This window comes from Phyllobates terribilis, unplaced genomic scaffold (genome assembly GCF_046119375.1).
Source record: "Phyllobates terribilis strain yellow unplaced genomic scaffold, ASM4611937v1 Scaffold_1__5_contigs__length_1240528914, whole genome shotgun sequence".
NCBI classification, from domain to species: Eukaryota; Metazoa; Chordata; class Amphibia; order Anura; family Dendrobatidae; genus Phyllobates; species Phyllobates terribilis.
The window spans coordinates 622,036,845-622,062,911 of NW_027362761.1; the positions used below are offsets into that span (position 1 = coordinate 622,036,845).

Consider the following 26,067-nt stretch of genomic DNA (forward strand, 5'->3'; position numbering starts at 1 on the left):
GAGGCAGTGCTGCACTTTAGGGACACACTCCGTAGTGAGGCAGTGCTGCACTTTAGGGACACGCTCAGTAGTGACCAGTGCTGCACATTATGGACACGCTCAGTAGTGAGGCAGTGCTGCGCTTTATGTACACGCTCAGTAGTGAGGCAGTGCTGCGCTTTATGGACACGCTCAGTAGTGAGGCAGTGCTGCGCTTTATGTACACGCTCAGTAGTGAGGCAGTGCTGCGCTTTATGGACACGCTCAGTAGTGAGGCAGTGCTGCACTTTATGGACACGCTCAGTAGTGAGGCAGTGCTGCACTTTATGTACACGCTCAGTAGTGACCAGTGCTGCACTTTATGGACACGCTCAGTAGTGAGGCAGTGCTGCGCTTTATGGACACGCTCAGTAGTGAGGCAGTGCTGCGCTTTATGGACACGCTCAGTAGTGAGGCAGTGCTGCACTTTATGGACACGCTCAGTAGTGAGGCAGTGCTGCGCTTTATGTACATGCTCAGTAGTGAGGCAGTGCTGCGCTTTATGTACACGCTCAGTAGTGAGGCAGTGCTGCGCTTTATGTACACGCTCAGTAGTGAGGCAGTGCTGCACTTTATGTACACGCTCAGTAGTGAGGCAGTGCTGCACTTTATGTACACGCTCAGTAGTGACCAGTGCTGCACTTTATGTACACGCTCAGTAGTGACCAGTGCTGCACTTTATGGACACGCTCAGTAGCGAGGCAGTGCTGCACATTATGGACACGCTCAGTAGCGAGGCAGTGCTGCGCTTTATGTACATGCTCAGTAGTGAGGCAGTGCTGCGCTTTATGGACACGCTCAGTAGTGAGGCAGTGCTGCGCTTTATGGACACGCTCAGTAGTGAGGCAGTGCTGCACTTTATGTACACGCTCAGTAGTAAGGCAGTGCTGCACTTTATGGACACACTCCGTAGTGAGGCAGTGCTGCACTTTAGGGACACGCTCAGTAGTGACCAGTGCTGCACATTGTGGACACGCTCAGTAGCGAGGCAGTGCTGCGCTTTATGTACATGCTCAGTAGCGAGGCAGTGCTGCGCTTTATGGACACGCTCAGTAGTGAGGCAGTGCTGCACTTTAGGGACACGCTCAGTAGTGAGGCAGTGCTGCACTTTAGGGACACGCTCAGTAGTGAGGCAGTGCTGCACTTTATGGACACGCTCAGTAGTGAGGCAGTGCTGCGCTTTATGGACACGCTCAGTAGTGAGGCAGTGCTGCGCTTTATGGACACGCTCAGTAGTGAGGCAGTGCTGCACTTTATGGACACGCTCAGTAGTGAGGCAGTGCTGCACTTTAGGGACACGCTCAGTAGTGAGGCAGTGCTGCACTTTATGGACACGCTCAGTAGTGAGGCAGTGCTGCGCTTTATGTACATGCTCAGTAGTGAGGCAGTGCTGCGCTTTATGTACATGCTCAGTAGTGAGGCAGTGCTGCGCTTTATGTACACGCTCAGTAGTGAGGCAGTGCTGCACTTTATGTACACGCTCAGTAGTGAGGCAGTGCTGCACTTTATGTACACGCTCAGTAGTGACCAGTGCTGCACTTTATGTACACGCTCAGTAGTGACCAGTGCTGCACATTATGGACACGCTCAGTAGCGAGGCAGTGCTGCGCTTTATGTACACGCTCAGTAGTGAGGCAGTGCTGCGCTTTATGGACACGCTCAGTAGTGAGGCAGTGCTGCACTTTATGTACACGCTCAGTAGTAAGGCAGTGCTGCACTTTATGGACACACTCCGTAGTGAGGCAGTGCTGCACTTTAGGGACACGCTCAGTAGTGACCAGTGCTGCACATTATGGACACGCTCAGTAGTGAGGCAGTGCTGCGCTTTATGGACACGCTCAGTAGTGAGGCAGTGCTGCACTTTATGGACACGCTCAGTAGTGAGGCAGTGCTGCGCTTTATGGACACGCTCAGTAGTGAGGCAGTGCTGCACTTTATGTACACGCTCAGTAGTAAGGCAGTGCTGCACTTTATGGACACACTCCGTAGTGAGGCAGTGCTGCACTTTAGGGACACGCTCAGTAGTGACCAGTGCTGCACATTATGGACACGCTCAGTAGTGAGGCAGTGCTGCACTTTATGTACACGCTCAGTAGTGAGGCAGTGCTGCACTTTATGGACACGCTCAGTAGTGAGGCAGTGCTGCACTTTATGGACACGCTCAGTAGTGAGGCAGTGCTGCACTTTATGTACACGCTCAGTAGTGACCAGTGCTGCACTTTATGTACACGCTCAGTAGTGACCAGTGCTGCACTTTATGTACACACTCAGTAGTGAGGCAGTGCTGCACTTTATGGACACACTCAGTAGTGAGGCAGTGCTGCACTTTATGGACACACTCAGTAGTGACCAGTGCTGCACTTTATGGACACGCTCAGTAGTGAGGCAGTGCTGCACTTTATGTACACGCTCAGAAGTGAGGCAGTGCTGCACTTTATGGACACGCTCAGTAGTGACCAGTGCTGCACTTTATGTACACGCTCAGTAGTGACCAGTGCTGCACTTTATGGACACGCTCAGTAGTGACCAGTGCTGCACTTTATGGACACGCTCAGTAGTGAGGCAGCGCTGCACTTTATGGACACGCTCAGTAGTGAGGCAGCGCTGCACTTTATGTACACGCTCAGTAGTGAGGCAGTGCTGCACTTTAGGGACACACTCCGTAGTGAGGCAGTGCTGCACTTTAGGGACACGCTCAGTAGTGACCAGTGCTGCACATTATGGACACACTCAGTAGTGAGGCAGTGCTGCGCTTTATGTACATGCTCAGTAGTGAGGCAGTGCTGCGCTTTATGGACACGCTCAGTAGTGAGGCAGTGCTGCGCTTTATGGACACGCTCAGTAGTGAGGCAGTGCTGCACTTTATGGACACGCTCAGTAGTGAGGCAGTGCTGCACTTTATGGACACGCTCAGTAGTGAGGCAGTGCTGCACTTTAGGGACACGCTCAGTAGTGAGGCAGTGCTGCACTTTATGGACACGCTCAGTAGTGAGGCAGCGCTGCACTTTATGGACACGCTCAGTAGTGAGGCAGTGCTGCACTTTATGGACACGCTCAGAAGTGAGGCAGTGCTGCACTTTATGTACACGCTCAGTAGTGACCAGTGCTGCACTTTATGGACACGCTCAGTAGTGAGGCAGTGCTGCACTTTAGGGACACGCTCAGTAGTGAGGCAGTGCTGCACTTTATGGACACGCTCAGTAGTGAGGCAGTGCTGCACTTTATGTACACGCTCAGTAGTGAGGCAGTGCTGCACTTTATGTACACGCTCAGTAGTGACCAGTGCTGCACTTTATGTACACGCTCAGTAGTGACCAGTGCTGCACTTTATGGACACGCTCAGTAGTGAGGCAGTGCTGCACTTTATGTACACGCTCAGTAGTGACCAGTGCAGCACTTTAGGGACACACTCCGTAGTGAGGCAGTGCTGCACTTTAGGGACACGCTCAGTAGTGACCAGTGCTGCACTTTATGGACACGCTCAGTAGTGAGGCAGTGCTGCGCTTTATGTACATGCTCAGTAGTGAGGCAGTGCTGCGCTTTATGTACACGCTCAGTAGTGAGGCAGTGCTGCACTTTAGGGACACACTCCGTAGTGAGGCAGTGCTGCACTTTAGGGACACGCTCAGTAGTGACCAGTGCTGCACATTATGGACACACTCAGTAGTGAGGCAGTGCTGCGCTTTATGTACATGCTCAGTAGTGAGGCAGTGCTGCGCTTTATGGACACGCTCAGTAGTGAGGCAGTGCTGCGCTTTATGGACACGCTCAGTAGTGAGGCAGTGCTGCGCTTTATGGACACGCTCAGTAGTGAGGCAGTGCTGCACTTTATGGACACGCTCAGTAGTGAGGCAGTGCTGCACTTTATGGACACGCTCAGTAGTGAGGCAGTGCTGCACTTTAGGGACACGCTCAGTAGTGAGGCAGTGCTGCACTTTAGGGACACGCTCAGTAGTGAGGCAGTGCTGCACTTTAGGGACACGCTCAGTAGTGAGGCAGTGCTGCGCTTTATGTACACGCTCAGTAGTGCTGCACTTTATGTACACGCTCAGTAGTGAGGCAGTGCTGCACTTTATGTACACGCTCAGTAGTGAGGCAGTGCTGCACTTTATGTACATGCTCAGTAGTGAGGCAGTGCTGCACTTTATGGACACGCTCAGTAGTGAGGCAGTGCTGCGCTTTATGGACACGCTCAGTAGTGAGGCAGTGCTGCGCTTTATGGACACGCTCAGTAGTGAGGCAGTGCTGCACTTTATGTACACGCTCAGTAGTGAGGCAGTGCTGCACTTTAGGGACACGCTCAGTAGTGAGGCAGTGCTGCGCTTTATGTACACGCTCAGTAGTGCTGCACTTTATGTACACGCTCAGTAGTGAGGCAGTGCTGCACTTTATGTACACGCTCAGTAGTGAGGCAGTGCTGCGCTTTATGTACACGCTCAGTAGTGACCAGTGCTGCACTTTATGTACACGCTCAGTAGTGACCAGTGCAGCACTTTATGTACACGCTCAGTAGGGACCAGTGCAGCACTTTAGGGACACACTCAGTAGTGAGGCAGTGCTGCACTTTATGTACACGCTCAGTAGTGACCAGTGCTGCACTTTATGTACACGCTCAGTAGTGACCAGTGCAGCACTTTATGTACATGCTCAGTAGTGAGGCAGTGCTGCACTTTATGGACACGCTCAGTAGTGAGGCAGTGCTGCACTTTATGGACACGCTCAGTAGTGAGGCAGTGCTGCACTTTATGTACATGCTCAGTAGTGAGGCAGTGCTGCGCTTTATGGACACGCTCAGTAGTCAGGCAGTGCTGCACTTTATGTACACGCTCAGTAGTGAGGCAGTGCTGCACTTTATGTACACGCTCAGTAGTGAGGCAGTGCTGCGCTTTATGGACACGCTCAGTAGTGAGGCAGTGCTGCGCTTTATGGACACGCTCAGTAGTGAGGCAGTGCTGCACTTTATGTACACGCTCAGTAGTGAGGCAGTGCTGCGCTTTATGTACACGCTCAGTAGTGCTGCACTTTATGTACACGCTCAGTAGTGAGGCAGTGCTGCACTTTATGTACACGCTCAGTAGTGAGGCAGTGCTGCGCTTTATGTACACGCTCAGTAGTGACCAGTGCTGCACTTTATGTACACGCTCAGTAGTGACCAGTGCTGCACTTTATGGACACGCTCAGTAGTGAGGCAGTGCTGCACTTTATGTACACGCTCAGTAGTGACCAGTGCTGCACTTTAGGGACACACTCCGTAGTGAGGCAGTGCTGCACTTTAGGGACACGCTCAGTAGTGACCAGTGCTGCACTTTATGGACACGCTCAGTAGTGAGGCAGTGCTGCACTTTATGTACACGCTCAGTAGTGAGGCAGTGCTGCGCTTTATGTACACGCTCAGTAGTGACCAGTGCTGCACTTTATGTACACGCTCAGTAGTGAGGCAGTGCTGCGCTTTATGGACACGCTCAGTAGTGAGGCAGTGCTGCACTTTATGGACACACTCAGTAGTGACCAGTGCTGCACTTTATGGACACGCTCAGTAGTGAGGCAGTGCTGCGCTTTATGTACACGCTCAGTAGTGAGGCAGTGCTGCGCTTTATGTACACGCTCAGTAGTGACCAGTGCTGCACTTTATGTACACGCTCAGTAGTGAGGCAGTGCTGCGCTTTATGGACACGCTCAGTAGTGAGGCAGTGCTGCACTTTATGGACACACTCAGTAGTGACCAGTGCTGCACTTTATGGACACGCTCAGTAGTGAGGCAGTGCTGCGCTTTATGGACACGCTCAGTAGTGAGGCAGTGCTGCACTTTATGTACACGCTCAGTAGTGAGGCAGTGCTGCGCTTTATGGACACGCTCAGTAGTGAGGCAGTGCTGCGCTTTATGGACACGCTCAGTAGTGAGGCAGTGCTGCACTTTATGTACACGCTCAGTAGTGAGGCAGTGCTGCACTTTATGGACACGCTCAGTAGTGAGGCAGTGCTGCGCTTTATGGACACGCTCAGTAGTGAGGCAGTGCTGCACTTTATGGACACGCTCAGTAGTGAGGCAGTGCTGCGCTTTATGGACACGCTCAGTAGTGAGGCAGTGCTGCACTTTATGGACACGCTCAGTAGTGAGGCAGTGCTGCACTTTAGGGACACGCTCAGTAGTGAGGCAGTGATGCACTTTAGGGACACGCTCAGTAGTGAGGCAGTGCTGCACTTTAGGGACACGCTCAGTAGTGAGGCAGTGCTGCGCTTTATGTACACGCTCAGTAGTGCTGCGCTTTATGGACACGCTCAGTAGTGAGGCAGTGCTGCACTTTATGTACACGCTCAGTAGTGAGGCAGTGCTGCGCTTTATGGACACGCTCAGTAGTGAGGGAGTGCTGCACTTTATGTACACGCTCAGTAGTGAGGCAGTGCTGCACTTTATGTACATGCTCAGTAGTGAGGCAGTGCTGCACTTTATGGACACGCTCAGTAGTGAGGCAGTGCTGCACTTTATGGACACGCTCAGTAGTGAGGCAGTGCTGCACTTTATGGACACGCTCAGTAGTGAGGCAGTGCTGCGCTTTATGGACACGCTCAGTAGTGAGGCAGTGCTGCGCTTTATGGACACGCTCAGTAGTGAGGCAGTGCTGCACTTTATGTACACGCTCAGTAGTGAGGCAGTGCTGCACTTTAGGGACACGCTCAGTAGTGAGGCAGTGCTGCGCTTTATGTACACGCTCAGTAGTGACCAGTGCTGCACTTTATGTACACGCTCAGTAGTGACCAGTGCTGCACTTTATGTACACGCTCAGTAGTGACCAGTGCAGCACTTTATGGACACACTCCGTAGTGAGGCAGTGCTGCACTTTAGGGACACGCTCAGTAGTGACCAGTGCTGCACTTTATGGACACGCTCAGTAGTGAGGCAGTGCTGAGCTTTATGGACACGCTCAGTAGTGAGGCAGTGCTGCGCTTTATGGACACGCTCAGTAGTGAGGCAGTGCTGCGCTTTATGGACACGCTCAGTAGTGAGGCAGTGCTGCGCTTTATGGACACGCTCAGTAGTGAGGCAGTGCTGCGCTTTATGGACACGCTCAGTAGTGAGGCAGTGCTGCGCTTTATGGACACGCTCAGTAGTGAGGCAGTGCTGCACTTTATGGACACGCTCAGTAGTGAGGCAGTGCTGCACTTTATGGACACGCTCAGTAGTGAGGCAGTGCTGCACTTTAGGGACACGCTCAGTAGTGAGGCAGTGCTGCACTTTAGGGACACGCTCAGTAGTGAGGCAGTGCTGCACATTATGTACACACTCAGTAGTGACCAGTGCTGCACTTTATGGACACGCTCAGTAGTGAGGCAGTGCTGCACTTTATGTACACACTCAGTAGTGACCGGTGCGGCACATTATGTACACGCTCAGTAGTGACCGGTGCTGCACTTTATATACACGCTCAGTAGTGACCGGTGCTGCACTTTATGTACACGCTCAGTAGTGACCGGTGCTGCACTTTATGTACACGCTCAGTAGTGAGGCAGTGCTGCACATTATGTACAAACTCAGTAGTGACCAGTGCTGCACTTTATGGACACGCTCAGTAGTGAGGCAGTGCTGCACTTTATGGACACGCTCAGTAGTGAGGCAGTGCTGCACTTTATGGACACGCTCAGTAGTGAGGCAGTGCTGCACTTTATGGACACGCTCAGTAGTGACCAGTGCTGCACTTTATGGACACGCACAGTAGTGACCAGTGCTGCACTTTATGGACACGCTCAGTAGTGAGGCCGTGCTGCACTTTATGGACACGCTCAGTAGTGAGGCAGTGCTGCACTTTATGGACACGCTCAATAGTGAGGCAGTGCTGCACTTTATGGACCCGCTCAGTAGTGAGGCAGCGCTGCACTTTATGGACCCGCTCAGTAGTGACCAGTGCTGCACTTTATGGACACGCTCAGTAGTGAGGCCGTGCTGCACTTTATGGACAAGCTCAGTAGTGAGGCCGTGCTGCACTTTATGGACACGCTCAGTAGTGAGGCCGTGCTGCACTTTATGGACACGCTCAGTAGTGAGCAGTGCTGCACTTTATGGACACGCTCAGTAGTGAGCAGTGCTGCACTTTATGGACACGCTCAGTAGTGAGCAGTGCTGCACTTTATGGACACGCTCAGTAGTGAGGCAGTGCTGCACTTTATGGACACGCTCAGTAGTGAGGCAGTGCTGCACTTTATGGACACGCTCAGTAGTGAGGCAGTGCTGCACTTTATGGACACGCACAGTAGTGACCAGTGCTGCACTTTATGTACACGCTCAGTACTGACCAGTGCTGCGCTTTATGTACACGCTCAGTACTGACCAGTGCTGCGCTTTATGTACACGCTCAGTAGTGACCATTGCTGCGCTTTATGTACACGCTCAGTAGTGACCAGTGCTGCACTTTATGTACACGCTCAGTAGTGACCAGTGCTGCACTTTATGTACACGCTCAGTAGTGAGGCAGTGCTGCACTTTATGTACACGCACAGTAGTGAGGCAGTGCTGCACTTTATGTACACGCACAGTAGTGAGGCAGTGCTGCACTTTATGTACACGCACAGTAGTGAGGCAGTGCTGCACTTTATGTACACGCACAGTAGTGAGGCAGTGCTGCACTTTATGTACACGCACAGTAGTGAGGCAGTGCTGCACTTTATGTACACGCACAGTAGTGACCAGTGCTGCACATTATGTACACGCTCAGTAGTGACCGGGGCTGCACTTTATGGACACGCTCAGTAGTGAGGCAGTGCTGCACTTTATGGACACGCTCAGTAGTGAGGCAGTGCTGCACTTTATGTACACGCTCAGTAGTGACCGGTGCTGCACTTTATGTACACGTTCAGTAGTGACTAGTGCTGCACTTTATGGACACGCTCAGTAGTGAGGCAGTGCTGCACTTTATGGACACGCTCAGTAGTGACCAGTGCTACACTTTATGTACACGCACAGTAGTGACCAGTACTGCACTTTATGGACACGCTCAGTAGTGACCGGTGCTGCACATTATGTACATGCTCAGTAGTGACCGGTGCTGCACTTCATGGACACGCTCAGTAGTGACCGGTGCTGCACTTTATGTACACGCTCAGTAGTGACCGGTGCTGCACTTTATGTACACGCTCAGTAGTGAGGCAGTGCTGCACTTTATGTACACGCTCAGTAGTGAGGCAGTGCTGCACTTTATGGACACGCTCAGTAGTGAGGCAGTGCTGCCCTTTATGGACACACTCAGTAGTGAGGCAGTGCTGCACTTTATGTACACGCTCAGTAGTGACCAGTGCTGCACTTTATGTACACACTCAGTAGTGACCAGTACTGCACTTTATGTACACGATCAGTAGTGACCGGTGCTGCACATTATGTACACGCTCAGTAGTGACCGGTGCTACACTTTATGTACACGCTCAGTAGTGAGGCAGTGCTGCACTTTAGGGACACGCTCGGTAGTGAGGCAGCGCTGCACTTTAGGGACACGCTCAGTAGTGAGGCAGCGCTGCACATTATGTACACGCTCAGTAGTGAGGCAGCGCTGCGCTTTATGGACACGCCCAGTAGTGAGGCAGCGCTGCGCTTTATGGACACGCTCAGTAGTGAGGCAGCGCTGCGCTTTATGGACACGCTCAGTAGTGAGGCAGCGCTGCACTTTATGGACACGCTCAGTAGTGAGGCAGCGCTGCACTTTATGGACACGCTCAGTAGTGAGGCAGCGCTGCACTTTATGGACACGCTCAGTAGTGAGGCAGCGCTGCACTTTATGGACACGCTCAGTAGTGAGGCAGCGCTGCACTTTATGGACACGCTCAGTAGTGAGGCAGCGCTGCACTTTATGGACACGCTCAGTAGTGAAGCAGCGCTGCACTTTATGGACACGCTCAGTAGTGAGGCAGTGCTGCACTTTATGGACACGCTCAGTAGTGAGGCAGTGCTGCACTTTATGGACACGCTCAGTAGTGAGGCAGTGCTGCACTTTATGGACACGCTCAGTAGTGAGGCCGTGCTGCACTTTATGGACACGCTCAGTAGTGAGGCCGTGCTGCACTTTATGGACACGCTCAGTAGTGAGGCCGTGCTGCACTTTATGGACACGCTCAGTAGTGAGGCAGTGCTGCACTTTATGGACACGCTCAGTAGTGAGGCAGTGCTGCACTTTATGGACACGCTCAGTAGTGAGGCAGTGCTGCACTTTATGGACACGCTCAGTAGTGAGGCAGTGCTGCACTTTATGGACACGCTCAGTAGTGACCAGTGCTGCACTTTATGGACACGCTCAGTAGTGAGGCCGTGCTGCACTTTATGGACACGCTCAGTAGTGAGGCAGCGCTGCACTTTATGGACCCGCTCAGTAGTGAGGCAGCGCTGCACTTTATGGACCCGCTCAGTAGTGAGGCAGCGCTGCACTTTATGGACACGCTCAGTAGTGAGGCAGTGCTGCACTTTATGGACACGCTCAGTAGTGAGGCAGTGCTGCACTTTATGGACACGCTCAGTAGTGACCAGTGCTGCACTTTATGGACACGCTCAGTAGTGAGGCCGTGCTGCACTTTATGGACACGCTCAGTAGTGAGGCCGTGCTGCACTTTATGGACCCGCTCAGTAGTGAGGCAGCGCTGCACTTTATGGACCCGCTCAGTAGTGAGGCAGCGCTGCACTTTATGGACCCGCTCAGTAGTGAGGCAGCGCTGCACTTTATGGACCCGCTCAGTAGTGAGGCAGTGCTGCACTTTATGGACACGCTCAGTAGTGACCAGTGCTGCACTTTAAGGACACGCTCAGTAGTGAGGCCGTGCTGCACTTTATGGACACGCTCAGTAGTGAGGCAGCGCTGCACTTTATGGACCCGCTCAGTAGTGAGGCAGCGCTGCACTTTATGGACCCGCTCAGTAGTGAGGCAGTGCTGCACTTTATGGACACGCTCAGTAGTGAGGCAGTGCTGCACTTTATGGACACGCTCAGTAGTGAGGCAGTGCTGCACTTTATGGACACGCTCAGTAGTGAGGCAGTGCTGCACTTTATGGACACGCTCAGTAGTGACCAGTGCTGCACTTTATGGACACGCTCAGTAGTGAGGCCGTGCTGCACTTTATGGACACGCTCAGTAGTGAGGCAGCGCTGCACTTTATGGACCCGCTCAGTAGTGAGGCAGCGCTGCACTTTATGGACCCGCTCAGTAGTGAGGCAGCGCTGCACTTTATGGACCCGCTCAGTAGTGAGGCAGCGCTGCACTTTATGGACCCGCTCAGTAGTGAGGCAGCGCTGCACTTTATGGACCCGCTCAGTAGTGAGGCAGCGCTGCACTTTATGGACCCGCTCAGTAGTGAGGCAGCGCTGCACTTTATGGACCCGCTCAGTAGTGAGGCAGCGCTGCACTTTATGGACCCGCTCAGTAGTGAGGCAGCGCTGCACTTTATGGACACGCTTAGTAGTGAGGCAGTGCTGCGCTTTATGGACACGCTTAGTAGTGACCAGGGCTGTGGAGTCGGGAGTCAGGGAAATTGAGGAGTTGGAGGTTTGGCTTACCGACTCCACAGCCCTGGGTAAATGACCACCATGAAAAATACAAGAGGGCGGCACCTGACATGGTTAAAATGACATCATTACTTAAAGGGAACCTGACAGCTGATACTTGCTGCTGAGTCTCGGCCAGCAGGCATCAGACCCTGTATGACTCGTCACCGATGAGGTTCGGTCCCCGGTGGCTTTTAAACTCTGTTTTTCTCTGAAATGCCGCAGTGTTTTAGAGTTAACACTCCTGGGAGAGGTGCACAGCCACAGTCTGACACCGCTGCCCGCGGATCAGCAGTCAGGGTCCCATTACATGGAGCACATGCTGGACACATGGTGGCACTCACTAGTTTTGTCTCTGCAGCTGCTGAACCTTCTTCTGTAACTCCTGATTGTGAGCGGTGCACGTAGTGACCCTATGGAGAAGAGGACACAGATATAGACATTATATATATATATATAAGTATCCATCATTATAATATATAGATTATATACACACACCTTCATCAGGGAGTACAAACCCAACCACCACTGAGCAAGACACAGAAGTACAAGGTGCTCAGTGCTCAGAGACAGGGCCGAGGTGAGGAGGCTGAGCCCGACCACCACTGAGCAAGACACAGAAGTACAAGGTGCTCAGAGACAGGGCCGAGGTGAGGAGGCCGAGCCCGACCACCACTGAGCAAGACACAGAAGTACAAGGTGCTCAGTGCTCAGAGACAGGGCCGAGGTGAGGAGGCCGAGCCCGACCACCACTGAGTAAGACACAGAAGTACAAGGTGATCAGAGACACGGCCGAGGTGAGGAGGCCGAGCCCGACCACCACTGAGCAAGACACAGAAGTACAAGGTGCTCAGTGCTCAGAGACAGGGCCGAGGTGAGGAGGCTGAGCCCGACCACCACTGAGCAAGACACAGAAGTACAAGGTGATCAGAGACACGGCCGAGGTGAGGAGGCTGAGCCCGACCACCACTGAGCAAGACACAGAAGTACAAGGTGCTCAGTGCTCAGAGACAGGGCCGAGGTGAGGAGGCCGAGCCCGACCACCACTGAGCAAGACACAGAAGTACAAGGTGATCAGAGACACGGCGGAGGTGAGGAGGCTGAGCCCGACCACCACTGAGCAAGACACAGAAGTACAAGGTGCTCAGAGACACGGCCGAGGTGAGGAGGCCGAGCCCGACCACCACTGAGCAAGACACAGAAGTACAAGGTGCTCAGAGACATGGCCGAGGTGAGGAGGCCGAGCCCGACCACCACTGAGCAAGACACAGAAGTACAAGGTGCTCAGTGCTCAGAGACAGGGCCGAGGTGAGGAGGCTGAGCCCGACCACCACTGAGCAAGACACAGAAGTACAAGGTGATCAGAGACACGGCCGAGGTGAGGAGGCCGAGCCCGACCACCACTGAGCAAGACACAGAAGTACAAGGTGCTCAGAGACATGGCCGAGGTGAGGAGGCCGAGCCCGACCACCACTGAGCAAGACACAAAAGTACAAGGTGCTCAGAGACACGGCCGAGGTGAGGAGGCCGAGCCCGACCACCACTGAGCAAGACACAGAAGTACAAGGTGCTCAGTGCTCAGAGACAGGGCCGAGGTGAGGAGGCTGAGCCCGACCACCACTGAGCAAGACACAGAAGTACAAGGTGCTCAGTGCTCAGAGACAGGGCCGAGGTGAGGAGGCCGAGCCCGACCACCACTGAGCAAGACACAGAAGTACAAGGTGCTCAGTGCTCAGAGACAGGGCCGAGGTGAGGAGGCCGAGCCCGACCACCACTGAGCTAGACACAGAAGTACAAGGTGATCAGAGACACGGCCGAGGTGAGGAGGCCGAGCCCGACCACCACTGAGCAAGACACAGAAGTACAAGGTGCTCAGTGCTCAGAGACAGGGCCGAGGTGAGGAGGCTGAGCCCGACCACCACTGAGCAAGACACAGAAGTACAAGGTGATCAGAGACACGGCCGAGGTGAGGAGGCCGAGCCCGACCACCACTGAGCAAGACACAGAAGTACAAGGTGCTCAGAGACACGGCCGAGGTGAGGAGGCCGAGCCCGACCACCACTGAGCAAGACACAGAAGTACAAGGTGCTCAGAGACAGGGCCGAGGTGAGGAGGCCGAGCCCGACCACCACTGAGCAAGACACAGAAGTACAAGGTGCTCAGAGACACGGCCGAGGTGAGGAGGCTGAGCCCGACCACCACTGAGCAAGACACAGAAGTACAAGGTGCTCAGAGACACGGCCGAGGTGAGGAGGCCGAGCCCGACCACCACTGAGCAAGACACAGAAGTACAAGGTGCTCAGTGCTCAGAGACACGGCCGAGGTGAGGAGGCTGAGCCCGACCACCACTGAGCAAGACACAGAAGTACAAGGTGATCAAAGACAAGGCCGAGGTGAGGAGGCCGAGCCCGACCACCACTGAGCAAGACACAAAAGTACAAGGTGCTCAGAGACAAGGCCGAGGTGAGGAGGCCGAGCCCGACCACCACTGAGCAAGACACAGAAGTACAAGGTGCTCAGAGACATGGCCGAGGTGAGGAGGCTGAGCCCGACCACCACTGAGCAAGACACAGAAGTACAAGGTGATCAGAGACACGGCTGAGGTGAGGAGGCTGAGCCCGACCACCACTGAGCAAGACACAAAAGTACAAGGTGGTCAGAGACACGGCCGAGGTGAGGAGGCCGAGCCCGACCACCACTGAGCAAGACACAGAAGTATAAGGTGCTCAGTGCTCAGAGACAGGGCCGAGGTGAGGAGGCCGAGCCCGACCACCACTGAGCAAGACACAGAAGTACAAGGTGCTCAGAGACAGGGCCGAGGTGAGGAGGCCGAGCCCGACCACCACTGAGCAAGACACAGAAGTACAAGGTGCTCAGAGACACGACCGAGGTGAGGAGGCTGAGCCCGACCACCACTGTGCACGACACAGAAGCACAAGGTGATCAGAGACACGGCCGAGGTAAGGAGGCCGAGCCCAACCACCACTGAGCAAAACAGAGAAGTACAAGGTGATCAGAGAGACGGCCGAGGTGAGGAGGCCGAGCCCGACCACCACTGAGCAAGACACAGAAGTACAAGGTGCTCAGAGACACAGCCGAGGTGAGGAGGCTGAGCCCGGCCACCACTGAGCAAGACACAGAAGTACAAGGTGCTCAGAGACACGGCAGAGGTGAGGAGACCGAGCCCGACCACCACTGAGCAAGACACAGAAGTACAAGGTGCTCAGAGACACGGCCGAGGTGAGGAGGCTGAGCCCGACCACCACTGAGCAAGACACAGAAGTACAAAGTGATCAGAGACACGGATGAGGTGAGGAGGCCGAGCCCGACCACCACTGAGCAAGACACAGAAGTACAAGGTGCTCAGAGACATGGCCGAGGTGAGGAGGCCGAGCCCGACCACCACTGAGCAAGACACAGAAGTACAAGGTGCTCAGAGACATGGTCAAGGTGAGGAGGCCGAGCCCGACCACCACTGAGCAAGACACAGAAGTACAAGGTGATCAGAAACACGGCCGAGGTGAGGAGGCTGAGCCCGACCACCACTGAGCAAGACACAGAAGTACAAGGTGTTCAGTGCTCAGAGACACGGCCGAGGTGAGGAGGTCGAGCCCGACCACCACTGAGCAACACACAGAAGTACAAGGTGATCAGAGACACGGCCGAGGTGAGGAGGCTGAGCCCGACCACCACTGAGCAAGACACAGAAGTACAAGGTGCTCAGAGACACGGCCGAGGTGAGGAGGCCGAGCCCGACCACCACTGAATAAGACACAGAAGTACAAGGTGCTCAGAGACACGGCCGAGCCCGACCACCACTGAGCAAGACACAGAAGTACAAGGTGATCAGAAACACGGCCGAGGTGAGGAGGCTGAGCCCGACCACCACTGAGCAACACACAGAAGTACAAGGTGCTCAGAGACACGGCCGAGGTGAGGAGGCCGAGCCCGACCACCACTGAGCAACACACAGAAGTACAAGGTGATCAGAGACACGGCCGAGGTGAGGAGGCTGAGCCCGACCACCACTGAGCAAGACACAGAAGTACAAGGTGCTCAGAGACACGGCCGAGGTGAGGAGGCCGAGCCCGACCACCACTGAATAAGACACAGAAGTACAAGGTGCTCAGAGACACGGCCGAGCCCGACCACCACTGAGCAAGACACAGAAGTACAAGGTGATCAGAAACACGGCCGAGGTGAGGAGGCCGAGCCCGACCACCACGGAGCAAGACACAGAAGTACAAGGTGTTCAGTGCTCAGAGACACGGCCGAGGTGAGGAGGCTGAGCCCGACCACCACTGAGCAAGACACAGAAGTACAAGGTGCTCAGAGACACGGCCGAGGTGAGGAGGCTGAGCCCGACCACCACTGAGCAAGACACAGAAGTACAAGGTGCTCATAGACACGGTCAAGGTGAGGAGGCTGAGCCCGACCACCACTGAGCAAGACACAGAAGTACAAGGTGCTCAGAGACACGGCCGAGGTAAGGAGGCTGAGCCCGGCCACCACTGAGCAAGACACAGAAGTACAAGGTGTTCAGAGACACGGCCGAGGTAAGGAGGCTGAGCCCGACCACCACTGAGCAAGACACAGAAGTACAAGGTGCTCAGAGACATGGCCGAGGTGAGGAGGCAGAGCCCGACCACCACTGAGCAAGACACAGGAGTACAAGGTGCTCAGAGACACGGCCGAGGTAAGGAGGCTGAGCCCGGCCACCACTGAGCAAGACACAGAAGTACAAGGTGTTCAGAGACACGGCCGAGGTAAGGAGGCTGAGCCCGGCCACCACTGAGCAAGACACAGAAGTACAAGGTGTTCAGAGACATGGCCGAGGTGAGGAGGCTGAGCCCGACCACCACTGAGCAAGACACAGAAGTACAAGGTGCTCAGAGACATGGCCGAGGTGAGGAGGCAGAGCCCGACCACCACTGAGCAAGACACAGAAGTACAAGGTGCTCAGAGACACGGCCGAGGTAAGGAGGCTGAGCCCGGCCACCACTGAGCAAGACACAGAAGTACAAGGTGTTCAGAGACACGGCCGAGGTGAGGAGGCTGAGCCCGACCACCACTGAGCAAGACACAGAAGTACAAGGTGTTCAGAGACACGGCCGAGGTGAGGAGGCTGAGCCCGGCCACCACTGAGCAAGACACAGAAGTAGAAACGTGAGGATTGGGCCAAGATTGTTCCCAGGTTTTATGGACTGATAGATGAGACGACTCTGGACGGAGCAGATGGATGGGCCGGGACCGGATCAGTAGGGCACAGACCTGCAGTTCCCCTCAGACCACAGCGAGGTGGAGGTGGGCACTTGTATGGGTGGGATTATTACTGAGGATCTTGCTGGAGCTTTTTGGGTTGAAGATGGATCACAATCACCTCCTAAACCTCCTGCCGGTGATTAGAAGACACTTTCTTCCACAGTGGAGCAGGAAAAAGTCAGCGTCTCTCCAGAAATCCAGGATTGTTCTGCAGGACAAGGCTCCATCGCTGCATCGAAGTCTCCACTGCTCAGGGCCAGGAAAGGCCATAAAGATGGAGAACAATGACCCCGAACCTTCCTCACTGGACCTAAAGGCTGGTGAGAACCTGTGGCCCTCCTTACACAGAGATTATTGGTGACAGAGAATAGTCGCCTCTCTGAGCAGTGTCTGGGGCAGTGGTGGAAGAAGCTGACAGACCATATTACCATATATAATACTATATCACACTGAGGAGGAGGGCGGCCATATTACTATATATATTACTATATCACACTGAGGAGGAGGGCGGCCATATTACCATATATAATACTATATCACACTGAGGAGAAGGGCGGCCATATTACTATATATAATACTATATCACACTGAGGAGAAGGGCGGCCATATTACTATATATATATAACTATATCACACTGAGGAGAAGGGCGGCCATATTACTATATCACACTGAGGAGAAGGGCAGCTATATTACTATATATATATTACTATATCACACTGAGGAGAAGGGCAGCCATATTACTATATATATTACTATATCACACTGAGGAGGAGGGCGGCCATATTACTATATATATTACTATATCACACTGAGGAGGAGGACGGCCATATTACTATATATATTACTATATCACACTGAGGAGAAGGGCGGCCATATTACTATATATAATACTATATCACACTGAGGAGAAGGGCGGCCATATTACTATATATAATACTATATCACACTGAGGAGAAGGGCGGCCATATTACTATATATATATTACTATATCACACTGAGAAGGGCGGCCATATTACTATATATAATACTATATCACACTGAGGAGGAGGACGGCCATATTACTATATCACACTGAGGAGAAGGGCGGCCATATTACTATATATAATACTATATCACACTGAGGAGAAGGGCGGCCATATTACTATATATATTACTATATCACACTGAGGAGAAGGGCGGCCATATTACTATATATAATACTATATCACACTGAGGAGAAGGGCGGTCATATAACTATATATATTACTATATCACACTGAGGAGAAGGGCGGCCATATTACTATATATATTACTATTACTATATCACACCGAGGAGAAGGGCAGCCATATTACTATATCACACTGAGGAGAAGGGCGGCCATATTACTATATATATTACTATATCACCACTGAGGAGGAGGACGGCCATATTACTATATCACACTGAGGAGAAGGGCGGCCATATTACTATATACAATACTATATCACACTGAGGAGAAGGGCGGCCATATTACTATATATATTACTATATCACACTGAGGAGAAGGGCGGCCATATTACTATATATAATACTATATCACACTGAGGAGAAGGGCGGCCATATTACTATATATATTACTATATCACACTAAGGAGAAGGGCAGCCATATCACTATATATATATTACTATATCACACTGAGGAGAAGGGCGGCCATATTACTATATCACACTGAGGAGAAGGGCGGCCATATTACTATATCACACTGAGGAGAAGGGCGGCCATATTACTATATATATTAGTATATCACCACTGAGGAGAAGGGCGGCCATAATACTATATATATATTACTATATCACACTGAGGAGAAGGGCGGCCATATTACTATATATAATACTATATCACACTGAGGAGGAGGACGGCCATATTACTATATCACACTGAGGAGAAGGGCGGCCATATTACTATATATAATACTATATCACACTGAGGAGAAGGGCGGCCATATTACTATATATATTACTATATCACACTGAGGAGAAGGGCGGCCATATTACTATATATATTACTATATCACACTGAGGAGGAGGGCGGCCATATTACTATATATATTACTATATCACACTGAGGAGGAGGGCGGACATATTACTATATATAATACTATATCACACTGAGGAGAAGGGCGGCCATATTACTATATATATTACTATATCGCACTGAGGAGGAGGGCGGCCATATTACTATATATAATACTATATCACACTGAGAAGGGCGGCCATATTACTATATATATTACTATATCACACTGAGGAGGAGGGCGGCCATATTACTATATATATTACTATATCACACTGAGAAGAAGCGCGGCCATATTACTATATATATTACTATATCACACTGAGGAGGAGGGCGGCCATATTACTATATATATATTACTATATCACACTGAGGAGAAGCGCGGCCATATTACTATATATATTACTATATCACACTGAGGAGAAGGGCGGCCATATTACTATATATATTACTATATCACACTGAGGAGGAGGGCGGCCATATTACTATATATAATACTATATCACACTGAGGAGAAGGGCGGCCATATTACTATATCACACTGAGGAGAAGGGAGGCCATATTACTATATATATTACTATATCACACTGAGGAGAAGGGCGGCCATATTACTATATCACACTGAAGAGAAGGGCGGCCATATTACTATATATAATACTATATCACACTGAGGAGAAGGGCGGCCATATTACTATATATAATACTATATCACACTGAGGAGGAGGGCGGCCATATTACTATATTTAATACTATATCACACTGAGGAGAAGGGCGGCCATATAACTATATATATTACTATATCACACTGAGGAGAAGGGCGGCCATATGACTATATCACACTGAGGAGAAGGGCGGCCATATTACTATATATATATTACTATATCACACTGAGGAGAAGGGCGGCCATAATACTATATATAATACTATATCACACTGAGGAGAAGGGCGGCCATATTACTATATATATTACTATATCACACTGAGGAGGAGGGCGGCCATATTACTATATCACACTGAGGAGAAGGGCGGCCATATTACTATATATATTACTATATCACACTGAGGAGAAGGGAGGCCATATTACTATATATATATTACTGTAACACACTGAGGAGAAGGGTGACCATATTACTATATATATTACTATATCACACTGAGGAGAAGGGCAGGCATATTACTATATATATTACTATATCACACTGAGGAGAAGGGTGACCATATTACTATATCACACTGAGGAGAAGGGCGGCCATATTACTATATCACACTGAGGAGAAGGGCAGGCATATTACTATATATATTACTATATCACACTGAGGAGAAGGGTGACCATATTACTATATCACACTGAGGAGAAGGGCAGGCATATTACTATATCACACTGAGGAGAAGGGTGACCATATTACTATATATATATATATCACTATATCACACTGAGGAGAAGGGCGGTCATATTACTATATCACACTGAGGAGAAGGGCGGCCATATTACTATATATAATACTATATCACCACTGAGGAGAAGGGCGGCCATATTACTATATATAATACTATATTACCACTGAGGAGAAGGGCGGCCATATTACTATATATATTACGATATCACCACTGAGGAGAAGGGCGGCCATATTACTATATATAATACTATATTACCACTGAGGAGAAGGGCGGCCATATTACTATATATATTACTATATCACCACTGAGGAGAAGGGCGGCCATATTACTATATATATTACTATATCACCACTGAGGAGAAGGGCGGCCATATTACTATATATATTACTATATCACCACTGAGGAGAAGGGCGGCCATATTACTATATATATTACTATATCACCACTGAGGAGAAGGGCGGCCATATTACTATATATATTACTATATCACACTGAGGAGAAGGGCGGCCATATTACTATATATATTACTATATCACACTGAGAAGGGCGGCCATATTACTATATATATTACTATATCACACTGAGGAGAAGGGCGGCCATATTACTATATATATTACTATATCACACTGAGAAGGGCAGCCATATTACTATATATATTACTATATCACACTGAGGAGGAGGGCGGCCATATTACTATATCACACTGAGGAGAAGGGCAGCCATATTACTATATCACACTGAGGAGAAGGGCAGCCATATTACTATATCACACTGAGAAGAAGGGCGGCCATATTACTATATCACACTGAGGAGAAGGGCGGCCATATTACTATATATATTACTATATCACACTGAGGAGAAGGGAGGCCATATTACTATATATATTACTATAATACACCGAGGAGAAGGGTGACCATATTACTATATATATTACTATATCACACTGAGGAGAAGGGCGGCCATATCACTATATATATTACTATATCACACTGAGGAGAAGGGCGGCCATATTACTATATATATATTACTATATCACACTGAGGAGAAGGGAGGCCATATTACTATATATATTACTATATCACACTGAGGAGAAGGGTGACCATATTACTATATCACACTGAGGAGAAGGGCGGCCATATTACTATATATATTACTATATCATCACTGAGGAGAAGGGAGGCCATATTACTATATATATTACTATATCACACTGAGGAGAAGGGAGGCCATATTACTATATATATTACTATATCACACTGAGGAGAAGGGTGACCATATTACTATATCACACTGAGGAGAAGGGCGGCCATATTACTATATATATTACTATATCACACTGAGGAGAAGGGCGGCCATATCACTATATATATATTACTATATCACACTGAGGAGAAGGGCGGCCATATTACTATATATATTACTATATCACACTGAGGAGAAGGGAGGCCATATTACTATATATATTACTATATCACACTGAGGAGAAGGGTGACCATATTACTATATCACACTGAGGAGAAGGGCGGCCATATTACTATATATATTACTATATCACACTGAGGAGAAGGGCGGCCATATCACTATATATATTACTATATCACACTGAGGAGAAGGGCGGCCATATTACTATATATATATTACTATATCACACTGAGGAGAAGGGCGGCCATATCACTATATATATATTACTATATCACACTGAGGAGAAGGGCGGCCATATTAATATATCACACTGAGGAGAAGGGCAGGCATATTACTATATATATTACTATATCACACTGAGGAGAAGGGTGACCATATTACTATATCACACTGAGAAGAAGGGCGGCCATATTACTATATATATTACTATATCACCACTGAGGAGAAGGATGGCCTTATTACTATATATAATACTATATCACCACTGAGGAGAAGGGCAGCTATATTACTATATATATATATATTACTATATCACCACTGAGGAGAAGGGCGGCCATATTACTATATCACACTGAGGAGGAGGGCGGCCATATTACTTTATATATTACTATATCACCACTGAGGAGAAGGGCGGCCATATTACTATATCACCACTGAGGAGAAGGGCGGCCATATTACTATATATATTACTATATCACCACTGAGGAGAAGGGCGGCCATATTACTATATATATTACTATATCACACTGAGGAGAAGGGCGGCCATATTAATATATATATTACTATATCACCACTCAGAAGGGCGGCCATATTACTATATATATTACTATATCACCACTGCGGACAAGGGCGGCCATATTACTATATATATTACTATATCACACTGAGAAGGGCGGCCATATGACTATATCACACTGAGGAGGAGGGCGGCCATATTACTATATATATTACTATATCACACTGAGGAGAAGGGCGGCCATATTACTATATATAATACTATATCACACTGAGGAGAAGGGCGGCCATATTACTATATATAATACTATATCACCACTGAGGAGAAGGGCGGCCATATTACTATATATAATACTATATTACCACTGAGGAGAAGGGCGGCCATATTACTATATATAATACTATATTACCACTGAGGAGAAGGGCGGCCATATTACTATATATAATACTATATCACCACTGAGGAGAAGGGCGGCCATATTACTATATATATTACTATATCACCACTGAGAAGGGCGGCCATATTACTATATATATTACTATATCACCACTGAGGAGAAGGGCGGCCATATTACTATATATATTACTATATCACCACTGAGGAGAAGGGCGGCCATATTACTATATATATTACTATATCACACTGAGGAGAAGGGCGGCCATATTATTATATATATTACTATATCACACTGAGAAGGGCGGCCATATTACTATATATAATACTATATCACACTGAGGAGAAGGGCGGCCATATTACTATATATATATATATATTACTATATCACACTGAGGAGAAGGGTGACCATATTACTATATCACACTGAGGAGAAGGGCAGCCATATTACTATATATATTACTATATCACACTGAGAAGGGAGGCCATATCACTATATATATTACTATATCACACTGAGGAGAAGGGCGGCCATATTACTATATATATTACTATATCACACTGAGGAGAAGGGCGGCCATATTACTATATATATTACTATATCACACTGATGAGAAGGGCGGCCATATTACTATATATATTACTATATCACACTGATGAGAAGGGCGGCCATATTACTATATATATATTACTATATCACCACTGAGAAGGGCGGCCATATTACTATATATAATACTATATCACACTGAGGAGAAGGGCGGCCATATTACTATATATAATACTATATCACACTGAGAAGGGCGGCCATATTACTATATATAATACTATCTCACACTGAAGAGAAGGGCGGCCATATTACTATATATAATACTATAGCACACTGAGGAGAAGGGCGGCCATATTACTATATATAATACTATATCACACTGAGGAGAAGGGCAGCCATATCACTATATATAATACTATATCACCACTGAGGAGAAGGGCGGCCATATTACTATATCACCACTGAGGAGAAGGGCGGCCATATTACTATATATATTACTATATCACCACTGAGGAGAAGGGTGGCCATATTACTATATATATTACTATATCACACTGAGGAGAAGGGCGGCCATATTACTATATATATTACTATATCACACTGAGGAGAAGGGCGGCCATATTACTATATATAATACTATATCACACTGAGGAGAAGGGCGGTCATATAACTATATATATTACTATATCACACTGAGGAGAAGGGCGGCCATATTACTATATATATTACTATTACTATATCACACCGAGGAGAAGGGCAGCCATATTACTATATCACACTGAGGAGAAGGGCGGCCATATTACTATATATATTACTATATCACCACTGAGGAGGAGGACGGCCATATTACTATATCACACTGAGGAGAAGGGCGGCCATATTACTATATACAATACTATATCACACTGAGGAGAAGGGCGGCCATATTACTATATATATTACTATATCACACTGAGGAGAAGGGCGGCCATATTACTATATATAATACTATATCACACTGAGGAGAAGGGCGGCCATATTACCATATATATTACTATATCACACTAAGGAGAAGGGCAGCCATATCACTATATATATATTACTATATCACACTGAGGAGAAGGGCGGCCATATTACTATATCACACTGAGGAGAAGGGCGGCCATATTACTATATCACACTGAGGAGAAGGGCGGCCATATTACTATATATATTAGTATATCACCACTGAGGAGAAGGGCGGCCATAATACTATATATATATTACTATATCACACTGAGGAGAAGGGCGGCCATATTACTATATATAATACTATATCACACTGAGGAGGAGGACGGCCATATTACTATATCACACTGAGGAGAAGGGCGGCCATATTACTATATATAATACTATATCACACTGAGGAGAAGGGCGGCCATATTACTATATATATTACTATATCACACTGAGGAGAAGGGCGGCCATATTACTATATATATTACTATATCACACTGAGGAGGAGGGCGGCCATATTACTATATATATTACTATATCACACTGAGGAGGAGGGCGGACATATTACTATATATAATACTATATCACACTGAGGAGAAGGGCGGCCATATTACTATATATATTACTATATCGCACTGAGGAGGGCGGCCATATTACTATATATAATACTATATCACACTGAGAAGGGCGGCCATATTACTATATATATTACTATATCACACTGAGGAGGAGGGCGGCCATATTACTATATATATTACTATATCACACTGAGAAGAAGCGCGGCCATATTACTATATATATTACTATATCACACTGAGGAGGAGGGCGGCCATATTACTATATATATATTACTATATCACACTGAGGAGAAGCGCGGCCATATTACTATATATATTACTATATCACACTGAGGAGAAGGGCGGCCATATTACTATATATATTACTATATCACACTGAGGAGGAGGGCGGCCATATTACTATATATAATACTATATCACACTGAGGAGAAGGGCGGCCATATTACTATATCACACTGAGGAGAAGGGAGGCCATATTACTATATATATTACTATATCACACTGAGGAGAAGGGCGGCCATATTACTATATCACACTGAAGAGAAGGGCGGCCATATTACTATATATAATACTATATCACACTGAGGAGAAGGGCGGCCATATTACTATATATAATACTATATCACACTGAGGAGGAGGGCGGCCATATTACTATATTTAATACTATATCACACTGAGGAGAAGGGCGGCCATATAACTATATATATTACTATATCACACTGAGGAGAAGGGCGGCCATATGACTATATCACACTGAGGAGAAGGGCGGCCATATTACTATATATATATTACTATATCACACTGAGGAGAAGGGCGGCCATAATACTATATATAATACTATATCACACTGAGGAGAAGGGCGGCCATATTACTATATATATTACTATATCACACTGAGGAGGAGGGCGGCCATATTACTATATCACACTGAGGAGAAGGGCGGCCATATTACTATATATATTACTATATCACACTGAGGAGAAGGGAGGCCATATTACTATATATATATTACTGTAACACACTGAGGAGAAGGGTGACCATATTACTATATATATTACTATATCACACTGAGGAGAAGGGCAGGCATATTACTATATATATTACTATATCACACTGAGGAGAAGGGTGACCATATTACTATATCACACTGAGGAGAAGGGCGGCCATATTACTATACCACACTGAGGAGAAG

General features: G+C 48.8%; 1 protein-coding gene across 1 annotated transcript in view; it reads right to left on the minus strand.

Moving 5' to 3' along the window:
• Positions 1 to 26,067, minus strand: part of CREB3 (cAMP responsive element binding protein 3) — a 123,355-nt gene that overhangs the window by 3,634 nt on the left and 93,654 nt on the right. The window contains exon 7 of the mRNA XM_073684464.1: positions 11,875 to 11,943. Within this exon, the coding sequence (XP_073540565.1) occupies positions 11,875 to 11,943 (69 nt within the window). The remainder of the gene's footprint in view (positions 1 to 11,874; positions 11,944 to 26,067) is intronic.